We start from the raw sequence: 18,771 nt of genomic DNA, 5'->3' as shown, positions 1-18,771 counted from the left end.
TTGTTTTTCTAGAAAAACTTCCTATTGAAGCTAAATTGCCATGGTACAAGCAAGCTCAGGAGTTGGAAGAGGGAACGGCAGTTTCGGAAGAACCAACGTAAGTTTTAAAACACTATCTGCTGAAATCATTACACTTCAGGATCCAAGCAGCACATTACAATTGTATATGATGTATGAATTACAGTGTGAAATAGACTTAAATCTGCCTGGAGCTAAGGTGTTTTCTTATGGATTTCAAAATACTGTACTACCCTATTTGAACTGCATTTGTATACTGTTTATGAAGAATTAAACCACGATCAATATGGAATAGTTTTGTGCTGGGATAGTTGATTCATGGAAGTACAGTATCATCTTTAGGGGTCTTTACTCTTGTAGCAGCTTTTTTCATTTATAATTACCATATATACTCGAGTATAAGCCGACCCGAGTATAAGCCGAGGCACCAATTTTTGCCACAAAAACTGGGAAAACATATTGACCTGAGTATAAGCCGAGGTTAGAAAATGCAGTGGCTACTGGTAACTTATAAAAATGGAAAACAATAAAATTACATTAATTGAGACATGTTTTAGAATATTTATTTTAAAGAAAACCAGTAAACTAGCTCTGTAAATTTAAAAGAGGGTAAACAAATTAACAATATTAACAATAAATTAAAAAGTAAAAAAAGTAGCTCGATCAGCAACAAAGCTAAAACCTAAGAGTTAAAATCCTTCAAAACTGGATTCCTTCTCATCATTAATTGGATTTACATTATTGTTCTGTTTTTATATATGCTGTGAGCCACCCTGAGTCCTTGGAGAGGGATGGCATACAAATCCAATTAAATAAACAAACAAACAAACAAACAAACAAATAAGTAAGTGTATCCAAAGAAGAGCTTCAGCATTAGCTGCTGTGAGGTTATCAGCATAGAAAACCAAATAGATAGATAGATAGATAGATAGATAGATAGATAGATAGATAGATAGATAGATAGATAGATAGAAAGAAAGAAAAATAGATAGATAGAAAAATAGATAGATAGAAAGATAGAAAAATAGATAGATAGATAGATAGATAGATAGATAGATAGATAGATAGACAGACAGACAGACAGACAGACAGACAGACAGACAGACAGACAGACAGACAGACAGATATAGATAGAAAGATAGATAGACAGACAGACAGACAGATAGAAAAATAGATAGATAGATAGATAGATAGATAGATAGATAGATAGATAGATAGATAGATAGAAAAATAGATAGATAGAAAGATAGACAGATAGAAAAAGAATTCCTGTCTAGCTCTGCCTCATAACACATTATTAGATCCTATCCAGGCAAGGACAGCAACTACCACAAAACACCATTTTTTAAACAGTTTAAATCCTTTCAAAGGAGGGGGAGGAGAATATGACAGCAGGGGGCCTTTAGTTACTGTAAACCTGTTGACAAATACACACAGGGAGTTTAAAAAAAAAGCCTCTGGGTTTCAGCAAGAGGTAGCTGCCTTTTTTCACGGTGGGGGGGAGAGGGGGCATACACACACACACACACACACACACACACACACGACCTCACCGGCTTCCCATTGCTTTTTTCCCCTCTCGGTTGGAGCAAATGGCTGCCTCCTTTGCTTGAGCCAGGGAGAGGAACTACGGTGTGCGAGAGGGGACAAAAGCTGGTGCCTCCTCGCTCTGGCTCAAGCAATGGCGCCCTCGTGTGGTGACTTTGTCAATGACCCGAGTATAAGCCGAGGTTGTGTTTTTCAGCCCATTTTTTGGGCTGAAAAACTCGGCTTATACTCGAGTATATACGGTAATTAGACTCGGGGCGGCTAACAACAATGATAAAAAACAACATGTAACAATCCAATTTAATAAAACAACTAAAAACCCTTATTATAAAAACCAAACATACACACAAACATACCATATATAACTTGTAATGGCCTATGGGAAGGAATATACTAACTGCCCCATGCCTGGCGACAAAAGTGGGCCTTGAGTAATTTGCAAAAGACAAGGAGGGTGGGGGCCGTTCTAATCTCTGGGGGGAGTTGATTCCAGAGGGCCAGGGCCGCCACAGAGAAGGCTCTTCCCCTGGGGCCCAACAAACAACACTGTTTGGTCGACGGGAGCCGGAGAAGGCCAACTCTGTGGGATCTTATCAGCCGCTGGGATTCGTGCGGTAGAAGGCAGTTCCAGATGTATTCTGGCCCAATGCCATGTAGGGCTTTAATGTACTTCTCCTAAACTTTGATGACTTATTTTGTTTTAGTTGCTTGAATAGTACAGTATAAATAAAGAAGAATATTTTTACCTCAGGATTGAAATGTGGGGTCCTTGATGCTGTCTGAACTTGGTTCTTTACGTTAAGACGTTTCCTTACCCAAATGGGATACCACTGATGAGGTTACCTAGTTTGATCAAGGAAGCATCTGCAATGAAACAACCAAGCTGGGGTTCAAACATCTGCAATGGAACAACCAAGGACCTTTCAGTACAGTACAAACTTCCCATATGTCCATATGCTTTAAATTTCATGTTAGATCAAAATCATTCATGTAAATGAACTTGATACTACAAAAAATGTCTCTCTTTGTGGCCTACTAATAGTTAGTTTAGATGTTACATTTAGGCGTGAGGAATTTCATCTTCAGGCATAGAGTTTAAAAAAAATTCAAGAATTGTTGAATTTTGTGGCTTTTTCTGAACTCATATAGTTATTCACCAGATAGCCATCATTCTTTTCTTTCCAATGTTCAGCTGAAAGTCTCAATTGTTAATATAGCAAAACGGCACCATAGCAAGTTTAAGAAGGGAAATTTGGGAAACTGTGAGTTCAAGGACTTAATTTAGTCAAGGGGAAATCAGGGATTCTCAGGTCAGACAGAACCATTATGGAAACATGAAAGGAATGTTTCCATCTCTCAAGGCCAAGAAAAGAGCAACCCAAAGTCTACTGATTTGAAAGGACAAGTGGAAAAAAAAGTTTAGGATAGAGTTCAGGAAAGTAAATATCTATTGATATGCTAGGTGACATAAGACAACTAGATTAGATTTCAAAGAGGGAAAAAAACTATGGGAAAAACACATTTCTTTCCTGGGGGGGGGGATTAGTAACCTTTTCAAGGTCCTCTTTTCATGGCATTTTTGATAGCGTTGCAAGACCACGAAGGTAACAAATTCTATTCTTTAAGGAGCAACTCAGAGGGGGGGAATCAGAAGCACAGAATTGAGAGCAGATAGGAGTGACTATTGAATGTATTTTTTAAAAGATCGGTTTCTACCTTTCAACTCATATGTACATATGGATTTGATTCACTTTTCATTTTCTTCTAGAGGAAGATCTTTCCGATAATCAGAACACGGCATTTCACTTTGCAAAACGATGACATTTTAGATCTGGAATATATCTCTGTATATTATGCTGCTCAGTGTTTATACACACATCCCCTGCTAAATCTTTCATGTGTGCTTGATCTTTTACTGCACCATTCCTAGATTTCTACTCATGCCAAAACAAGTTATTTCCAAAGATACCTATTTAAAAAAAACCTATGCTTTTTTCTACACAACTTGATATACCATAAATAGCAGAGTACAGTGGTACCTCATCTTACGAACGCCTCTTCTAACAAACTTTTCGAGATACGAATCTGGTGTTTAAGATTTTTTTGCCTCTTCTTCCAAACTATTTTCACCTTACGAATCCAAGCCGCTGCTGCTGGGATGAAGGGGTTTCTTTTTTTTCCCTTTTTTGAAGAAAGTAAAGGGAGGGGCGGCTTGGACGGGGAAAGCGTTTGCATTTTAAAAAGTAGGAGAACAGCGTGCTTGCACAGGCACTGAAAGGGTGTCTTTTGAAGAAAGAAAAGGGAGGGGCGCCCCCTTGCCTTTCTTCCTTCCCACTCACCCTTTAGCCGAGCCTTGCTTCTTCCACCCACCCCCTTTAGCTGCTCCTCCCTGCCCTCTGTTCGCCTCCCTTCTAAAGTTTGGGATTTTCCTGAAGGATTTGCACCTATTATTTGCTTTTACATTGATTCCTATGGGAAACATTGTTTCATCTTACAAACTTTTCACCTTACAAACCTCCTCCTGGAACCAATTAAGTTTGTATCATGAGGTACCACTGTATTTCATTTCTCTGTTGTGACGCCGTGACTTTGCCATGACTAGAAAAGCATCTCTTTATTTGCTCTTTTTATAATAATGCTTCATTGAAATAACATTACTTTCACACACTTACACACATGTCACACACATACAGTGTTGTGAATCATGATGAATCTAATCCCTATAACTTCGTCTCCATATGGTTACAATAACATGGAGAGGTAGACCAAAGGGAGTCAATCAGTTAAGCCTTTCCAGGAGAAATTTCCATTAGTCTGGCATAAGTCACCTTGTGTTGAGTGTTCCTGTTGTTTGAAATCTCATCCTTGCTTTGGACAACTCTGAGATTCTTCAGAAGGTGAGGATGAGAGAAGTTGCAGGAAGAAAGTTTTTTTTTTTCCTTGACTATTACAGGTCGCAACTGAGCCATCAGATTTAAAAGCATCCAACAATACAACTCATAAATCTGTCTGGGGCAGTTTTAAAATCAATGAGGCTGTGTCTTCCATTACTATACTAGGAAACAATTTTAGATTTTCTTTCCTCTGACTATTGGAAAACTGCCCCCCACACACTCATCCGTTGTTGAAGTGTGTGTCACTAGGCTCTCTAAAATTAAAGGAATTTTTTTTCCCTTCTAGTTTCCGTAAACAATTATTGTGGTAAGCGAATCTTCTGTTGTTCATAAATATATCCTTATTCTGCTCTTGAATTGACTTCAAAGAAGCGTGCAACATCGAGAAAGGTTATATACATCAGAAAAGTCACTGCATAAGTGGTGTGTGAATATGTCAGAGAAAGGAAAAAAACTATTAGAAGAAATACAGTTAGTCCTCAAGTTACAACCACAATTGGGATCAGAAACTTTGTAGCTAAGTGGCACAGCTGATTTTAGACTTGCTTGCTGTGATCGGGAAGCGAATCAACCTGTCAACTTGCAAAGCTTTCAAGTTGCCATAAGCAGGAGGGGTGTGGGTTTTACAGTCCGCCATCATGGTTCTCTGGAGAATGTGATTTATGGCATGCCTATAACAGGGACAGGGAGGAGGGGGGGAGACAGTGTCATGGGGGATTGTAAGTTACAGAAAGTCCAAGCTGACTCGACCAGAGTAATTGACAGAAGGTTGCTCCTAATAAATGACTGGATTTCTTTTGAATCTTGGCTAGTGGCTCATGCATTAATTAGGGCGCCTTTCGGAAACTTCACGCCAACTTGTTAAATCATTCCTTGAAAGTCTCTAAACTAAGCATTATAAATCAACTGATTTTTAAAGTATTCTTTATTTGGCCCAGGCATTCCAATAGAAGATCTTCCTTGCTATTCCAAGCTTATTTTTCCTTCATTTTGAGATAGGGATTAATATAGCTCAGTCTGAAAACCTAGAAAAGGAGACATTGTCCTTTCTGTCTGTTCAGGATTTCAGTAAAGTGGATAAGGGCATCCAGCCTTTGTTCTTATCTGGAGTATCTTGAGATGAGAAAGGGTGAGGCGTCTTCTTCATTTTGGTAGGGCATCATAGTAAAATAATGCTGGAAGAGAATATTTGTAGCTGGATTGAACTGTGGGATCCTTGGTGCTCGCTGACCTTCGCAGTTTTCATGCAGATGTTTCATTACCAAACTAGGAAACACCATCAAGGACCACACATTAAAATACAGTGATACCTCATCTTACGAATCCCTCGTCATACGAACTTTTTGAGATACGAACCCGGGGTTTAAGATTTTTTTGCCTCTTCTTCCGAACTATTTTCACCTTTCGAACCTGCCCCCGCCACTGAGATGCCCCGCCTACGGACTTCCATTGCCAGCTGAATCACCCATTTTTGCACTGGTGTGATTCCCCTGAGGCTCCCCTCCATGGGAAACCCTACCTCCAGATTTTGCGATGCTGCAGGGGAATCCCATCAGGGGAATCCCAGCATCGCAAAAACAGGCGCTTTGGCTGGCAACAGAAGTCCGGGGATGGGGTTTCCCAGTGAGGGAAGCCTCAGTGAAATCGCAGCATTTGCGATGCTGCAATTTTGCTGAGGCTTTTCTCGCTGGCAAACCCCACCTCTGGACTTCTGTTGCCAGCAAAGCACCTGTTTTTGCGATGCTGGGATTCCCCTGCAGCATTGCAAAATCCAGAGGTGGGGTTTCCCATGGAGGGGAGCCTCAGGGGAATCCCACCAGTGTGAAAACGGGCGCTTGGGCTGGCAAAAGGGGTGAATTTTGGGCTTGCACGCATTAATCGCTTTTCCATTGATTCCTATGGGAAACATTGTTTCATCTTACAAACTTTTCCCCTTGCGAACCTCGTCTTGGAACCAATTAAGTTCATAAGACAAGGTATCACTGTAATGCTATGCTTAAGTTTTAAGACAGACTGTAAAGCTATGGGCATAAATGACTCCTCATTCATCTATCAATACAAGCAATTTTATTCACAGGATTGGAGCAAACTAGGGAGAGGCAACTGCTTCAACAACAGAATCCCACATCATAATCCTGGTTAAACCCGTACATTGCACTGACTATAAAAGTATTGTTTATTATTCTGCCTTCATTGCTACAGACTGAAAGATAAACTAGGCCCCTGAAGTACAGGTAGAACTCAACTTACAATAGTTTGTTTAGTGACCATTCAATGTTACAATGGCACTGAAAAAAGTGAATTATGACTGTTTTGTCATACTTACGATCCACTACTGTATCCCCATGGTCTGGTCATTGAAATTCAGATGCTTGGCAACTGGTTCACATTTATGACAATTGCATACCCGGGATCATGTAATCCCCTTTTGCGACCTTCTGACAAACAAAGTCAATGGGAAAGCCAGATTCACTTAATAACCGTGTTATTAATTTAACAACCACAGTCATTCACTCAATTGTAAAATGGGGCAATCTCACTTAACAAATGTTTCACTTAGCAACTGAAATGTTGGGCTCAATTGTGGTTGTAAGTCGAGGACTACCTGGAACATACTGCTCACATAAAATGGTCAATTTCCTCCTACGCAGGACACCAGGAATCCTGAAATGTGCATACCTAGTTCTCTTGCTGGTATATATTGTATCGACAGTGGTTATCAATCTTTCTAATGCCGCGACCCCTTAATACAGTTCGTCATATTGTGGTGACCCCCAACCATATGTCTAGCGCCAATTCTCCCAATAGAGCTTTAATCTGATTTTAATAATAATAATAATATAATAATAATTTTTTTTATTGTCATTGTCAAAACAACGAATTGTCATTGGCAATGAAAGTCGTGTGACACCCAGAGACCAGTCCCACCATACATAAAATCAGAATAGGTAAATTTAAAAATAGAATAAAAAATAGAATAAAATGTCCCAACCACTACAAATTCCCCACCCTGAACCACTCAACCATTTACATGACAAACCGAGTAATATTGTCCAAAAGTTCACTGATGGTGACCCGTTGTTAAGTGCGAGTATAGCTCTGGAATAATCTGATTGGCAGGAAGGTCAGAGGGACACCCCCACTGTAAACGCCTGATTGGTCAGATTGTAAAAATATGTTCCAAAGTGGCAGAATAGAATCTTTAGTTCCTAACACCATGGGAAATTTGTCTTTTCCCATGGTCTTAGGTGACCCCTGGGAAACGGTCATTTGACCCCCCAAAGGGGTCCCAACCCCTGGGTTGAGAACCACGAGTAGAACTAAACAAATGCAAATGTGAACTTTCTTTCACTTTAAGAAAATTATGCTGCAGTAATAAGAAGTTACACTTCCTTTGAAAAATAAATTCGTGGCACCTTTGAAACAAGAGAAATATTTTCATGTCATCAAAAGTAACTCTGACACCAAAAGGCTGGCATGGCAGGCATAAAACCCTGAGTTATTATGAAAGTGGGCCAAAGCACTCCTCGGGAGAATAATTATGCATGCATATTTTTATAAGTAAGGATATAAATATTAAGCTCAAGTTATTCTTTCTTTTGTATATTTCGTATGCGCCTTCGTTTATAACAGAAGTTCCAGATAGACAATTGAATCGATATTTATTTTCATTTGGCAGTCTGGTTTATGGGTTCTTGCCACTTGTCCTCCATTATTAAACTCTTTTTTTTCCTAATTCTGTATTTAGCAAACTAATTACCCTTCAACATGCAATGGGAATTTAGCACTGTCAACATCTGTCAAATAGAGATCATATTGCTTACATTGGAAAAGGATTGTTTGAATCCTACCCTTGTTTCAGCAGGAGAACGTGCAGCACAAGTTAGTTCTGCACATTGAAAATAAATGCAGGCATTCTGTTACTGAAGGACCAGAGGACCTTGGGTGCTTTAGATGTGGGTCTCTGAGTTTGACCAGCCCCAATCTCAGTCTCCCATGATCGGAGCTGCAGACATGCAACATCTGGCGGCAACAGATGCCAGCTGGAGTCCCATCCCTTTGTAGGAAGGGAAACATTGTCTTGTCATATCTCCAGGAATACTTTATGCTTATCCAACATGTCACAGTCAGTTAGAAACCAGAAATTTTAGTCTCCCTTTCTGATGTTAGGGTAGCCTCTTTCCTTCATTCTGTCTGTAAAAAAACACATCTAGCTAACTTTCTGAATACTGTATCTTTGGAGTATAAGGCGCACCATAGTTTTGGGGGAAGAAAATAGTGAAAAAATATTCTGCCTACCAGGTATTCATCTGGTCCAGGGGTAGGCAAAGTTGGCTCTTCTATGACTTGTGGACTTCAACTCCCAGAATTCCTGAGCCAATCATGTTAGTTCAGGAATTCTGGGAGTTGAAGTCCACATGTCATAGAAGAGCCAACTTTGCCTACCCCTGGGATAGTTTTTAGTCTGGTCAGCTTCAGCACATTAGTTTGCTGGTTTTGAGCCCATGTGCTTGCTTTATATCCCCTGGCTGGGGATAAAAAACAGTTTCTAAAACACTTCACTTCTATCACTCTTCAGAGAGAAACAATAAAGGAAAGAAGATCACTTGCTAGCAAAGCATAGAAGATTGCTTCACTGTTAGTTAGGGCTGAAAAAAGGCTCAGCTGATTGTCGGAGGGAGCAGCAATCAAAGAAGCCGGCAAAGGGAAAATTGCTTAGCTAGCAAAGCATGTGTTACCACTTTGTTGGGCTAAAAAAAAGCTTAGTAAAAGCTACATTCAGAATACAAGACACAGCCAAATTTTCAGCCTCTTTTTGGGAGGGGGGGTGTTTTATACTCCAAAAAATGCAGTAATCTGTTTGAATAAAGCTGCTTGGGAACATTCTAAAATGGGCTAGCTACAGAAAAAGATAATTCTGGTGGTGAGAGCTCCTCGTTGTGCAACTAGGAAAATGGAGAATTGGTGGCAACAATTTTTTTCTTCTTCAGTATCTTAATTGCACAGTAGGGGACAATTTAATTTAAACTACATCCTTCCTAATGTGTTTAATTAAATATTTAATTTTTCACTGCATTAATTTTTAAAAAATCTATACACTAAATAGTCGTCAAATGTATCACTGGAAAGGAAAAGGATTAATAGCCAATTTTAGTTTATATGTAAACTATGTTATTGCACAGTTCTAAACTCATAAAAGCAGTGCAACACTTCAACTCCTAAAACCTTATCTGACTGGGTTCTGCCATATTCCAATTTAGATCTTCTAGTGTTTACAGAAATATAAAAGAAGTTTGAGAAAAGTGATATTAACTGCTAGGTAATTTTACATTGGGTAGATACTTTTGAATACTGCCCTCTAAATCAAGACTAGATGTAAGCAAGCTTTTTTTTAAACAGATTAAATACTCATTCTCACAAATCATCTATTTTTCTTAACAGGAGTAGATGTACAGTCTATAAATGTAGAAGTCCTAGATCCTCATAAAAGATCTCACAGAATAGTGGTGAGACAGATACTGGCGATGTGATGCTAACAAAAAGAAGTGACTTTCAATCACATACTTAAGCCTTTCATCTTGAATTTTAACTAGTTATTATTATTTATCAGGAATATAAGAAAATGCATTTGATAAATTAAAATAGGAACTTCAATCATTACTAAAATCATGTTATTATTCAGATTATTTTTTTAATATTTAAGTGTGTATTTTTCTTTGTTTTCTGCTGCTTTTATTCATAGAGAATGTTACAAACTAATTGCACATGGTTGTTATCTCTTGTCCATTGAAACAATTAAGGAAGCAAACAAATGTTCATCAAATTACTGTATACAGTATACTCTTTTACTTTTGACCTCTCCATTCTCCTTTTCTTTGCTCATAATTGTAAACATTTTTAACATTTTCTGTTGTAGAGAGTTTAAAAGTTAATGCTTCTTTTCCCTATAAACTAAGAGAGTTACTCTCACAGTATAGCCTCTGTTTTAAAAGCAGAAGCTATTGTAATATTTATTTATGAGATGATTTTTCTATGAAGAGCCACATTTTTCAACAAAGAATTTGAATTGAAAGCACATTGATTTTTAGTTTTTTTAGTTTTAAAAAAGTCATTTCTTTCTGAAGGAAGAAATAATTGAACAAAACTTAATATTACAAAGAAAAGAGACCTTAGATCAGGAGTGTCAAATTCAAGGCCTGGAAATATCAAAGAATCAGCTCCTGGGCATCCGCCAGCTCATTTTTAGCCTCCTGCAGCACTCTGCCAACCAAAAATGGGCCATTCCCCCATTCCTGACCACCCCACCAGCTGGTGGAGAACTATAATGTTGATCTGCCCCTTGAGGAAATCCAGTTTGACGCCCCTGCCTTAGATTACGCTGTTTTGCTTTAATACCGACCATATATATTCTTTAAAACTACAAAGAGCTTCTTCAGCCTCAGCAGCTTCTTGGATTAGAAGTGAAATGTCTTCAAAGAAAATTCAGAAAGTCCAGTTGCCTCTTGAAAAAGCACCTTTGGGACAACCATGACCTGTATGACTGAGAATCTCCATAGACACTTCTGTAGTTTCATCACTTGACCAGAGGGGGCAGTGAAGGATTTGAAGTGTGTCTGTGCAGCCCTTAAATTGCTCTTATGTTCTGTCTTTCTCCTCTGACATTGGTTTTACCACCACAGGTTTATTCCTGAGGACTGGTCTGCCTGCAGTGTGACCTGTGGAGTGGGCATCCAGATGCGGCTGGTCAAGTGTCAGGTGTTGCTAGCCTTCTCTCAGTCTGTGGCAGATTTGCCCATTGATGAATGTGAAGGACCCAAACCAATGTCCGAACGAGCTTGTTACGGCGGCCCTTGCAACGGAGAAACTGGTGAAGAGACTGATCTGCTCTTTAGGGGCTCACAAGATTTTGATGAACTTTACGACTGGGAATATGAAGGCTTTACTGAATGTTCTGAGGCCTGTGGTGGAGGTGAGTTCCATTTTCAGTTTCTCTCATTTCTTTGTTTCCTACATACTGGATTGTGGAAGTAATAATAATAATAATAATAATAATAATAATAATAATAATAATAATAATAATTTATTAGATTTGTATCCCGCCCCACTCCAAACACTCGGGGCAGCTCACAACACGATAAAAACAATAATATCTAAAATCTAATATTAAAAAAAACCCCACTAAAAACCCTATCATAATTAAAAACCAAACAGCACATACATACCAAACATAAATTATAATAAGCCTGGGGGAAAGGTGTCTCAAATCCCCCATGCCTGGCGGTATAGGTGGGTCTTAAGTAGTTTACGGAAGTCAAGGAGGGTGGGAGCAATTCTAATCTCCGGGGGGAGTTGATTCCAGAGGGCCAGGGCCGCCACAGAGAAGGCTCTTCCCCTGGGGCCCGCCAGACGACATTGTTTTGTCGACGGGACCCAGAGACGGCCACCCTAATATACCTGGATCCATGTTTTATTTTTTACATTTAGTCTTCATTGAAATCAGTCGTGTCTGCTAAAGTAGTCAGGATCCATAAAGTTAAGAGGATTGAGATTTCAGACTATTTAACAGAATAATAGAATAAAAGCACAACAGAGTTGGAACGGACCATGGAGGTCTCGTAGTCCAAAACACACATACACACGTACCAGAAATAGCAGGAAACCATATACCAGTGATGGCGAACCTATAGGTGGCACGCCAAGCCATATTAGACGGCACATGAGGTATTATTTATTTATTTATTCTTTCATTCATTCATTCATTCATTCATTCATTCATTCATTCATTTATTTATTTATTGGATTTGCCCTGTGTTTGCTCTAATGTGCATGCAAACACTGGCCAGCTGATTTTTGGCCTCGGGAAGGCCATTTCACCCTCCAGAGGCTTTAAAGAAACTTCCCTGAAGCCCCAAAGTGTAAAAAAACTAGCCAAATGGGCAAACCAGAAGGTTTGAAAAAACGACTTCCGGTTTGCCCGTTGTGCTATTTTTCACACTTTGGGGCTTCAGGAAGCTTCACTTCAAAGACAGCACAATGGGCAAACCGGAAGTCCTTTTTTCCAAACTTCCAGTTTGCCCCTTTGCCTGGTTTTTCACCATTCCAGGCTTCAGTGAGGCCTCTGTGCAGGGTGGGGAGTTGTGATTATTATTATTATTATTATTATTATTATTATTATTATTAATTAGATTTGTATGCCGCCCCCTCTTCGGAGACTCGGAGCAGCTCACAACAGCAAAACACAGTACAAATCTAAGGATTAAAAAAACAGTTAAAACCCTTAATATAAAACAGTCATACATCCCAGACAAACCATACATAAAACAGAACGGCCCCGGGGAATCAATTTCCCCATGCCTGATGGCAGAGGTGGGTTTTAAGGAGTTTGCGAAAGGCAAGGAGGGTGGGGGCAATCCTGATCTCCAGGGGGGAGTTGATTTCAGAGGATCGGGGCTAGCACAGAGAAGGCTCTTCCTCTGGGTCCTGCCAGACAACATTGTTTCGTCGACGGGACCCAGAGAAGGCCGACTGTGTGGGACCTAATCGGTCGTGGGGATTTGTGCGGCAGAAGGCGGTCCTGGAGGTATTCTGGTCCACATGCACAGGGGGCAGCAGTATGAAGGTGCATATGTTTGGGGGGAGGGAATGGGTGTTGGCACATGCGCGCACGCTAGCATGCGTACACACACACCCTTTTGGCACGCGAATCAAAAGAGGTTCTCCATCACTCCACAGGTGGCAAACAGGTGGCACACAGAGCCATATCTGCTGGCACTTGAGTTGTTGCCCTAGCTCAGCTCCAGTAGGTATGTGGGTGTCACGCTGTGGGTTGACAGCCTCCAAAGACATTAAGAAACATCCTGTAGTTAAATGGTTAACTCTGTTTGTTAATGTAGCTCCTCCCTTTCTATGATGTAACACTGCTTTGCTCACTTCCTCCCTCACGCAGGAAGAGAAGCTGCAGCCATTCTTCTCTTCTTACTTGTTAAGATGTGAAGACATGTTTTTATGCCGCTCCAGGCAATATAATCTTTTTTTGCTTTTCTAATAAAAGTTAACTTCGTTCTCAAATGCCTGCTTGTAGCTTAATTCCATTGACTTCCGGGAAACCTCACTTCAGCTCTAACAGGCTGATTTCTCTCAGTGAGCTCCTTTTCCCATCAGTGGGTACCTGCCAGTGATTTTTGGCTCACACTGATGCTCTGGGTGTTTTCAGCCTTGGGGTCCGAAGGCAGAAAACCTCTGGAGCCTGAGGAGGCGAAAACAAACCTACTGGGCCCACCATAAGTCGGGAAACAGGGAGCGTGGCCATGGGGGGGGCATTGAATTATGGATATAGGCATGTGCACACATACGATAGCATGTGCGTGCACTATTTCAGCAACCGAGGAAAAAAGATTTACCGTCGCTGCCCTAGTTAGCAATACAATAGTACCAGATAAGAAGCTTTGTAAGTTTAGGTTAACAACTCTTAATGCCTTTTTGGCAATGCTGTTACAGTGAGCTCTGGCACTGTTTAGGGGCACCACAGATTCTTGATTCAACTGGCAGGGGATGGAATTCCCTTGGGGTTCTCCACGGCGTATGCACTTTTCACAGATTACAGCCGCCACCTCGCAAAGTTACTGCAACACAAAGATTTTCCATCAGCTTCATCACAATGCAAGAAATCAGCCGTCGGGTTTCTTGTTGAAAAAAATGAGAATGACTCTGGAGAAGAACGATTGGAAATGAGGTCCAGATGTAAAACTCTTTTGAATTGAGAAGGTATCAAAATTCGCAGCTGGGGTCTTTCATATGACTAATGTAGTAGCCTGCTTGTTTACATTTCCTGCTGACCACTTACATTTGGGGCAGAGAATCATGTTTTTGGAGAGAAAGGCCAAGGCAGGAAGCATCGGGTATCATTGACTTTACATTGCCTGACGCCTGCCTCCCTTGTAAGCAGAGACATGGATCTCAAACACCTACGGCTCTTGTCTATGTATTTCTTTTTCTTGAATCTGTTTGGCGACTCAGCTGGTTTTGATAGCTTATCCCACCAAATGATATTAGCTTGGATTTAAAGGGGAGAGGGAAAAAAACACATGACAGAAATAGCTAAGGAAACCACTGCCTGGAGCTAATAAACTTGTCTCTTAAAGGAAAAGTCAAGGAATATCATAATTAATGCCTGTTATGAAAATTGCTTGATATACATTGTATATCAAGCAATTCTCATATGCTCATATACAATGCCATTATTTTGATATACAGTGTTCCCTCGATTTTCGCGGGTTCAAACTTCGTGAATAGCCTATACCACGGTTTTTCAAAAAATATTAATTAAAAGATACTTTGCGATTTTTTTTTCTATACCATGGTTTTTCCCATTCGATGACGTCATACGTCATCGCCAAACTAATAATTTTTGCAGATAAATAACAAAAAAAAAATTATTGTTAATAAATAATTATGTTTATAAATATCAGGCTCACTAAGTGTCTTATTCAATGGTGAGTACCAGTAATAATGGTGAGTAAATGGTTGTTAAGGGGAATGGGAAATGGTAATTTAGGGGTTTAAAGTGTTACGGGAAGGCTTGTGATACTGTCCATAGCCAAAAATGGTGTATTTACTTCCACATCTCTACTTCGCGGAAATTCAACTTTCGCGGGCGGTCTCGGAACGCATCCCCCGCGAAAATCGAGGGAACACTGTAGTTGTTTATGGAATGCTACGCACCTCACAGTTCTAATCCTTAACTTCCATGATTTCTCTGAAATGCTTACCTTCTTTTCCTTGTTGGAAGCTGAGATTTGCTATACAAAAGTTATGGAGCTGCAGCATTTCAAATGCTACGGATGCGTTATGTATACTAGGTAAACCTTACAGGGTGAACTTTTTCATACAGTTCATCCCATTTCCTAAGCACAATAAGATGTGACTTTTTTTCCGAAATGGTTCTGAGATACAAATAAGAAAACAGCTTTTTAAAACTTTAATCTTCAGTATATCACCTCGAGGTTCGACTACTGTAATGCTCTCTACATGGGGCTACCTTTGAAGAGTGTTCGGAAACTTCATATCGTGCAGAATGCAGCTGCGAGAGCAATCATGGCCAACACTCCGCAGTCTGCATTGGTTGCCGATCAGTTTCCGGTCACAATTCAAAGTGTTGGTTGTGACCTATAAAGCCCTACATGGCATCGGACCAGAATATCTCCGGGACCGCCTTCTGCCGCACAAATCCCAGCGACCAGTTAGGTCCCACAGAGTTGACCTCCTCCGGGTCTCGTCGACTAAACAATGCTGGCTGGCGGGACCCAGGGGAAGAGCCTTCTCTGTGGCTGAAATCAGTATAGTACCGTAACAAATTGTAGAACCAGAAAGTCTTATAATGATAAAAAGAATAACTTATTTATTTATTTTATTTATTTATTCATTTGTCCAGTACACAAATACATAGGAAGAAAAATAGACATGTGATAATATAATTTGATTGCCACTGTCAACCATCTCATCAGTCAAATGTTCCGAGAGAAGTTAGACAGGGCACTTTTTCTCATGTATTGCTATTGTTAGCATCGTGTCATATTGTGAAATCTTTGGTTTCAGACTTCATAACAAGCAGGAAGAGGGAGATTGTGATCCCCTTATATAGAGCGCTGGTGAGACCACATTTGGAGTACTGTGTTCAGTTCTGGAGACCTCACCTACAAAAAGATATTGACAAAATTGAACGGGTCCAAAGACGGGCTACAAGAATGGTGGAAGGTCTGAAGTATAAAACGTATCAGGAAAGACTTAATGAACTCAACCTGTATAGTCTGGAAGACAGAAGGAAAAGGGGGGACATGATCGAAACATTTAAATATGTTAAAGGGTTAAATAGGGTTCAGGAGGGAAGTGTTTTTAACAGGAAAGTGAACACAAGAACAAGGGGACACAATCTGAAGTTAGTTGGGGGAAAGATCAAAGGCAACATGAGAAAGTATTATTTTACTGAAAGAGTAGTAGATCCTTGGAACAAACTTCCAGCAGACGTGGTTGGTAAATCCACAGTAACTGAATTTAAACATGCCTGGGATAAACATATATCCATCCTAAGATAAAATACAGAAAATAGTATAAGGGCAGCCTAGATGGACCATGGGGTCTTTTTCTGCCGTCAGTCTTCTATGTTTCTATGTTTCTATAACCAGTTGTCAATACTGATTACGCAAATACCAAACACTTAATCTAAGACTCAATTTTAACAGAAATACACTGCTCAAAAAAAAATAAAGGGAACACTCCAATAACACATCCTAGATCTGAACGAATGAAATATTCTCATTGAATACTTTGTTCTGTGCAAAGTTGAATGTGCTGACAACAAAATGAAATGGATTGTCAATCAGTGTTGCTTCCTAAGTGGACAGTTTGATTTCATAGAAGTTTGATTTACTTGGAGTTATATTCTGTTGTTTAAGTGTTCCCTTTATTTTTGTGAGCAGTATAATTTGATAGTGCTGAGTAAAAATAAAATATTCTCCCTGGGCTTTGCAGCTATGTTTGTATTTATTATCCTTGTTTATCACACCGCATGTCTTCAGTTCATTGTCTTACAGTTGTTGGCAAAACAGCTGCCTTCCAGCATGCTTGAAGAAACACTTTCTGTTCACACAATTAAAATGAAATAAATACATTTAAAATAATCTTACATGACAGATAAGTTAATTGTATTTTTTCTACTCTCCATAGATGAAATATAATAGACACAGAAGTAAGTTTTTGCCCTCAAAGGAATAGCAGCCAGAAGGAACTAATTAGTAATTTAGTCTATATTCAGTGGCTACGTCGTCTAGCACTGTCATCAAGTATCATGTAACAATTATGTTCCGCTAGTAGATATAAACATTGCAAATCTCATTTGATGGTATATTGAAACTGAATTAAAAGCTACTTAGATTCATACCATGTCTTACTCTCGCACCATGTGGCATTTTAATTTCCAAGTCATAAAGAGAGTTTTTTTCAAGGGAAGGTAAACACAGCTTCGATGTTAAATTTATTGATATTTTTTAAAACTTGAATCTCAAGCGCTCAAATTGTAATACAGTGATACCTTGTCTTACAAACTTAATTGGTTCCGGAATGAGGTTCTTAAGGTGAAAAGTTTGTAAGACGAAACAATGTTTCCCATAGGAATCAATGGAAAAATGATTAATGCGTGCAAGCCCAAAATTCATCCCTTTTGCCAGCCGAAGCGCCCGTTTTTGCGCTGTTGGGATTCCCCTGAGGCTCCCTTCCATGGGAAACCTCACCTCTAGACTTCTGTGTTTTTGTGATGCTGCAGGGGAATCCCAGCATTGCAAAAACGAGTGCTTTGCTGGCAACAGAAGTCTGAAGGTGGGGTTTCCCAGCGAAGGAAACCTCAGTGAAATCGCAGCATCGCAAAAACACCGAAGTCCTCGAAACCCCACCTCCGGACCTCTGTGTTTTTGCGATGCTGCGATTTCACTGAGGCTCTCCCCGCTGAGAAACCCCACCTCCGGACTTCCATTGCCAGCGAAGCGCCCGTTTTTGCCCTGCTGGGATTCCCCTGCAGCATCACAAAAACACAGAAGTCGGGAGGTGGGGTTTCCCATGGAGGGGAGCCTCATGGGAATCCCAGCAGCAAAAAAGGGGGGGGTTCTCTGGCAACGGAAGTCCGGAGGCGGGTCATCCCAGAGGTGGCAGTGGGTTTGTAAGGTGAAAATAGTTTGTAAGAAGAGGCAAAAAAATCTTAAGCCCCGGGTTTGTATCTCGAAAAGTTTGTATGACGAGGTGTTTGTAAGACGAGGTATCACTGTATATGATTTTTTTAATTACTACCAATTCTGAGCAGCTTTTTCTCATTATTTATTATTGCATTGACTTAAAACTATTTTTTTCATCCTATTCTTCAGGCAGAAAGTTTGCCACAGAAGCCCACATATAAACAATGAAAGCAGAACAGTCTTTATTTGCAAACTTACAAGTCTTTAAGATACAATATAAAAGGAGGAAGAATAAAGAAAGGGAGGGTGGGAAACAAATAAAAGTTTGGAAGAAATCATAGTACTGTTTAGTTCAAGAAAAAGAGCAATCCTTTTCCTGGACCTAATTAAATAACTTGATAAGGATAATTAGCTGGACCTAATTAAATAACTTGATAATGAAAGATTCTTTGGCTTCTTTATTACACATTTATTTTAAAATTATTTTATATTATGTTTTTATTATAGTGTATTAAGTGTATTTATTACGTGTATAAAATCATGCATGGGATAGAAAAGGTGGATAGAGAAAAATTCCTCTCTCTATCACA

The 18,771-nt window shown here is 39.7% G+C and overlaps 1 protein-coding gene across 2 annotated transcripts in view; it reads left to right on the top strand.

Annotated features, from left to right (window-relative positions):
- ADAMTSL1 (ADAMTS like 1) overlaps positions 1 to 18,771 on the top strand; it is a 637,539-nt gene that overhangs the window by 538,837 nt on the left and 79,931 nt on the right. For both annotated transcript variants that reach the window (XM_070742526.1, XM_070742525.1), the window contains exons 14-15: positions 13 to 97; positions 11,141 to 11,430. In XM_070742526.1, the coding sequence (XP_070598627.1) occupies positions 13 to 97; positions 11,141 to 11,430 (375 nt within the window). The remainder of the gene's footprint in view (positions 1 to 12; positions 98 to 11,140; positions 11,431 to 18,771) is intronic.

This window comes from Erythrolamprus reginae, chromosome 2 (genome assembly GCF_031021105.1).
Source record: "Erythrolamprus reginae isolate rEryReg1 chromosome 2, rEryReg1.hap1, whole genome shotgun sequence".
NCBI lineage: Eukaryota > Metazoa > Chordata > Lepidosauria > Squamata > Dipsadidae > Erythrolamprus > Erythrolamprus reginae.
The sequence above is the reverse complement of the archived record's forward strand: the minus strand, read 5'-3'. Positions and strand labels throughout refer to the sequence as shown.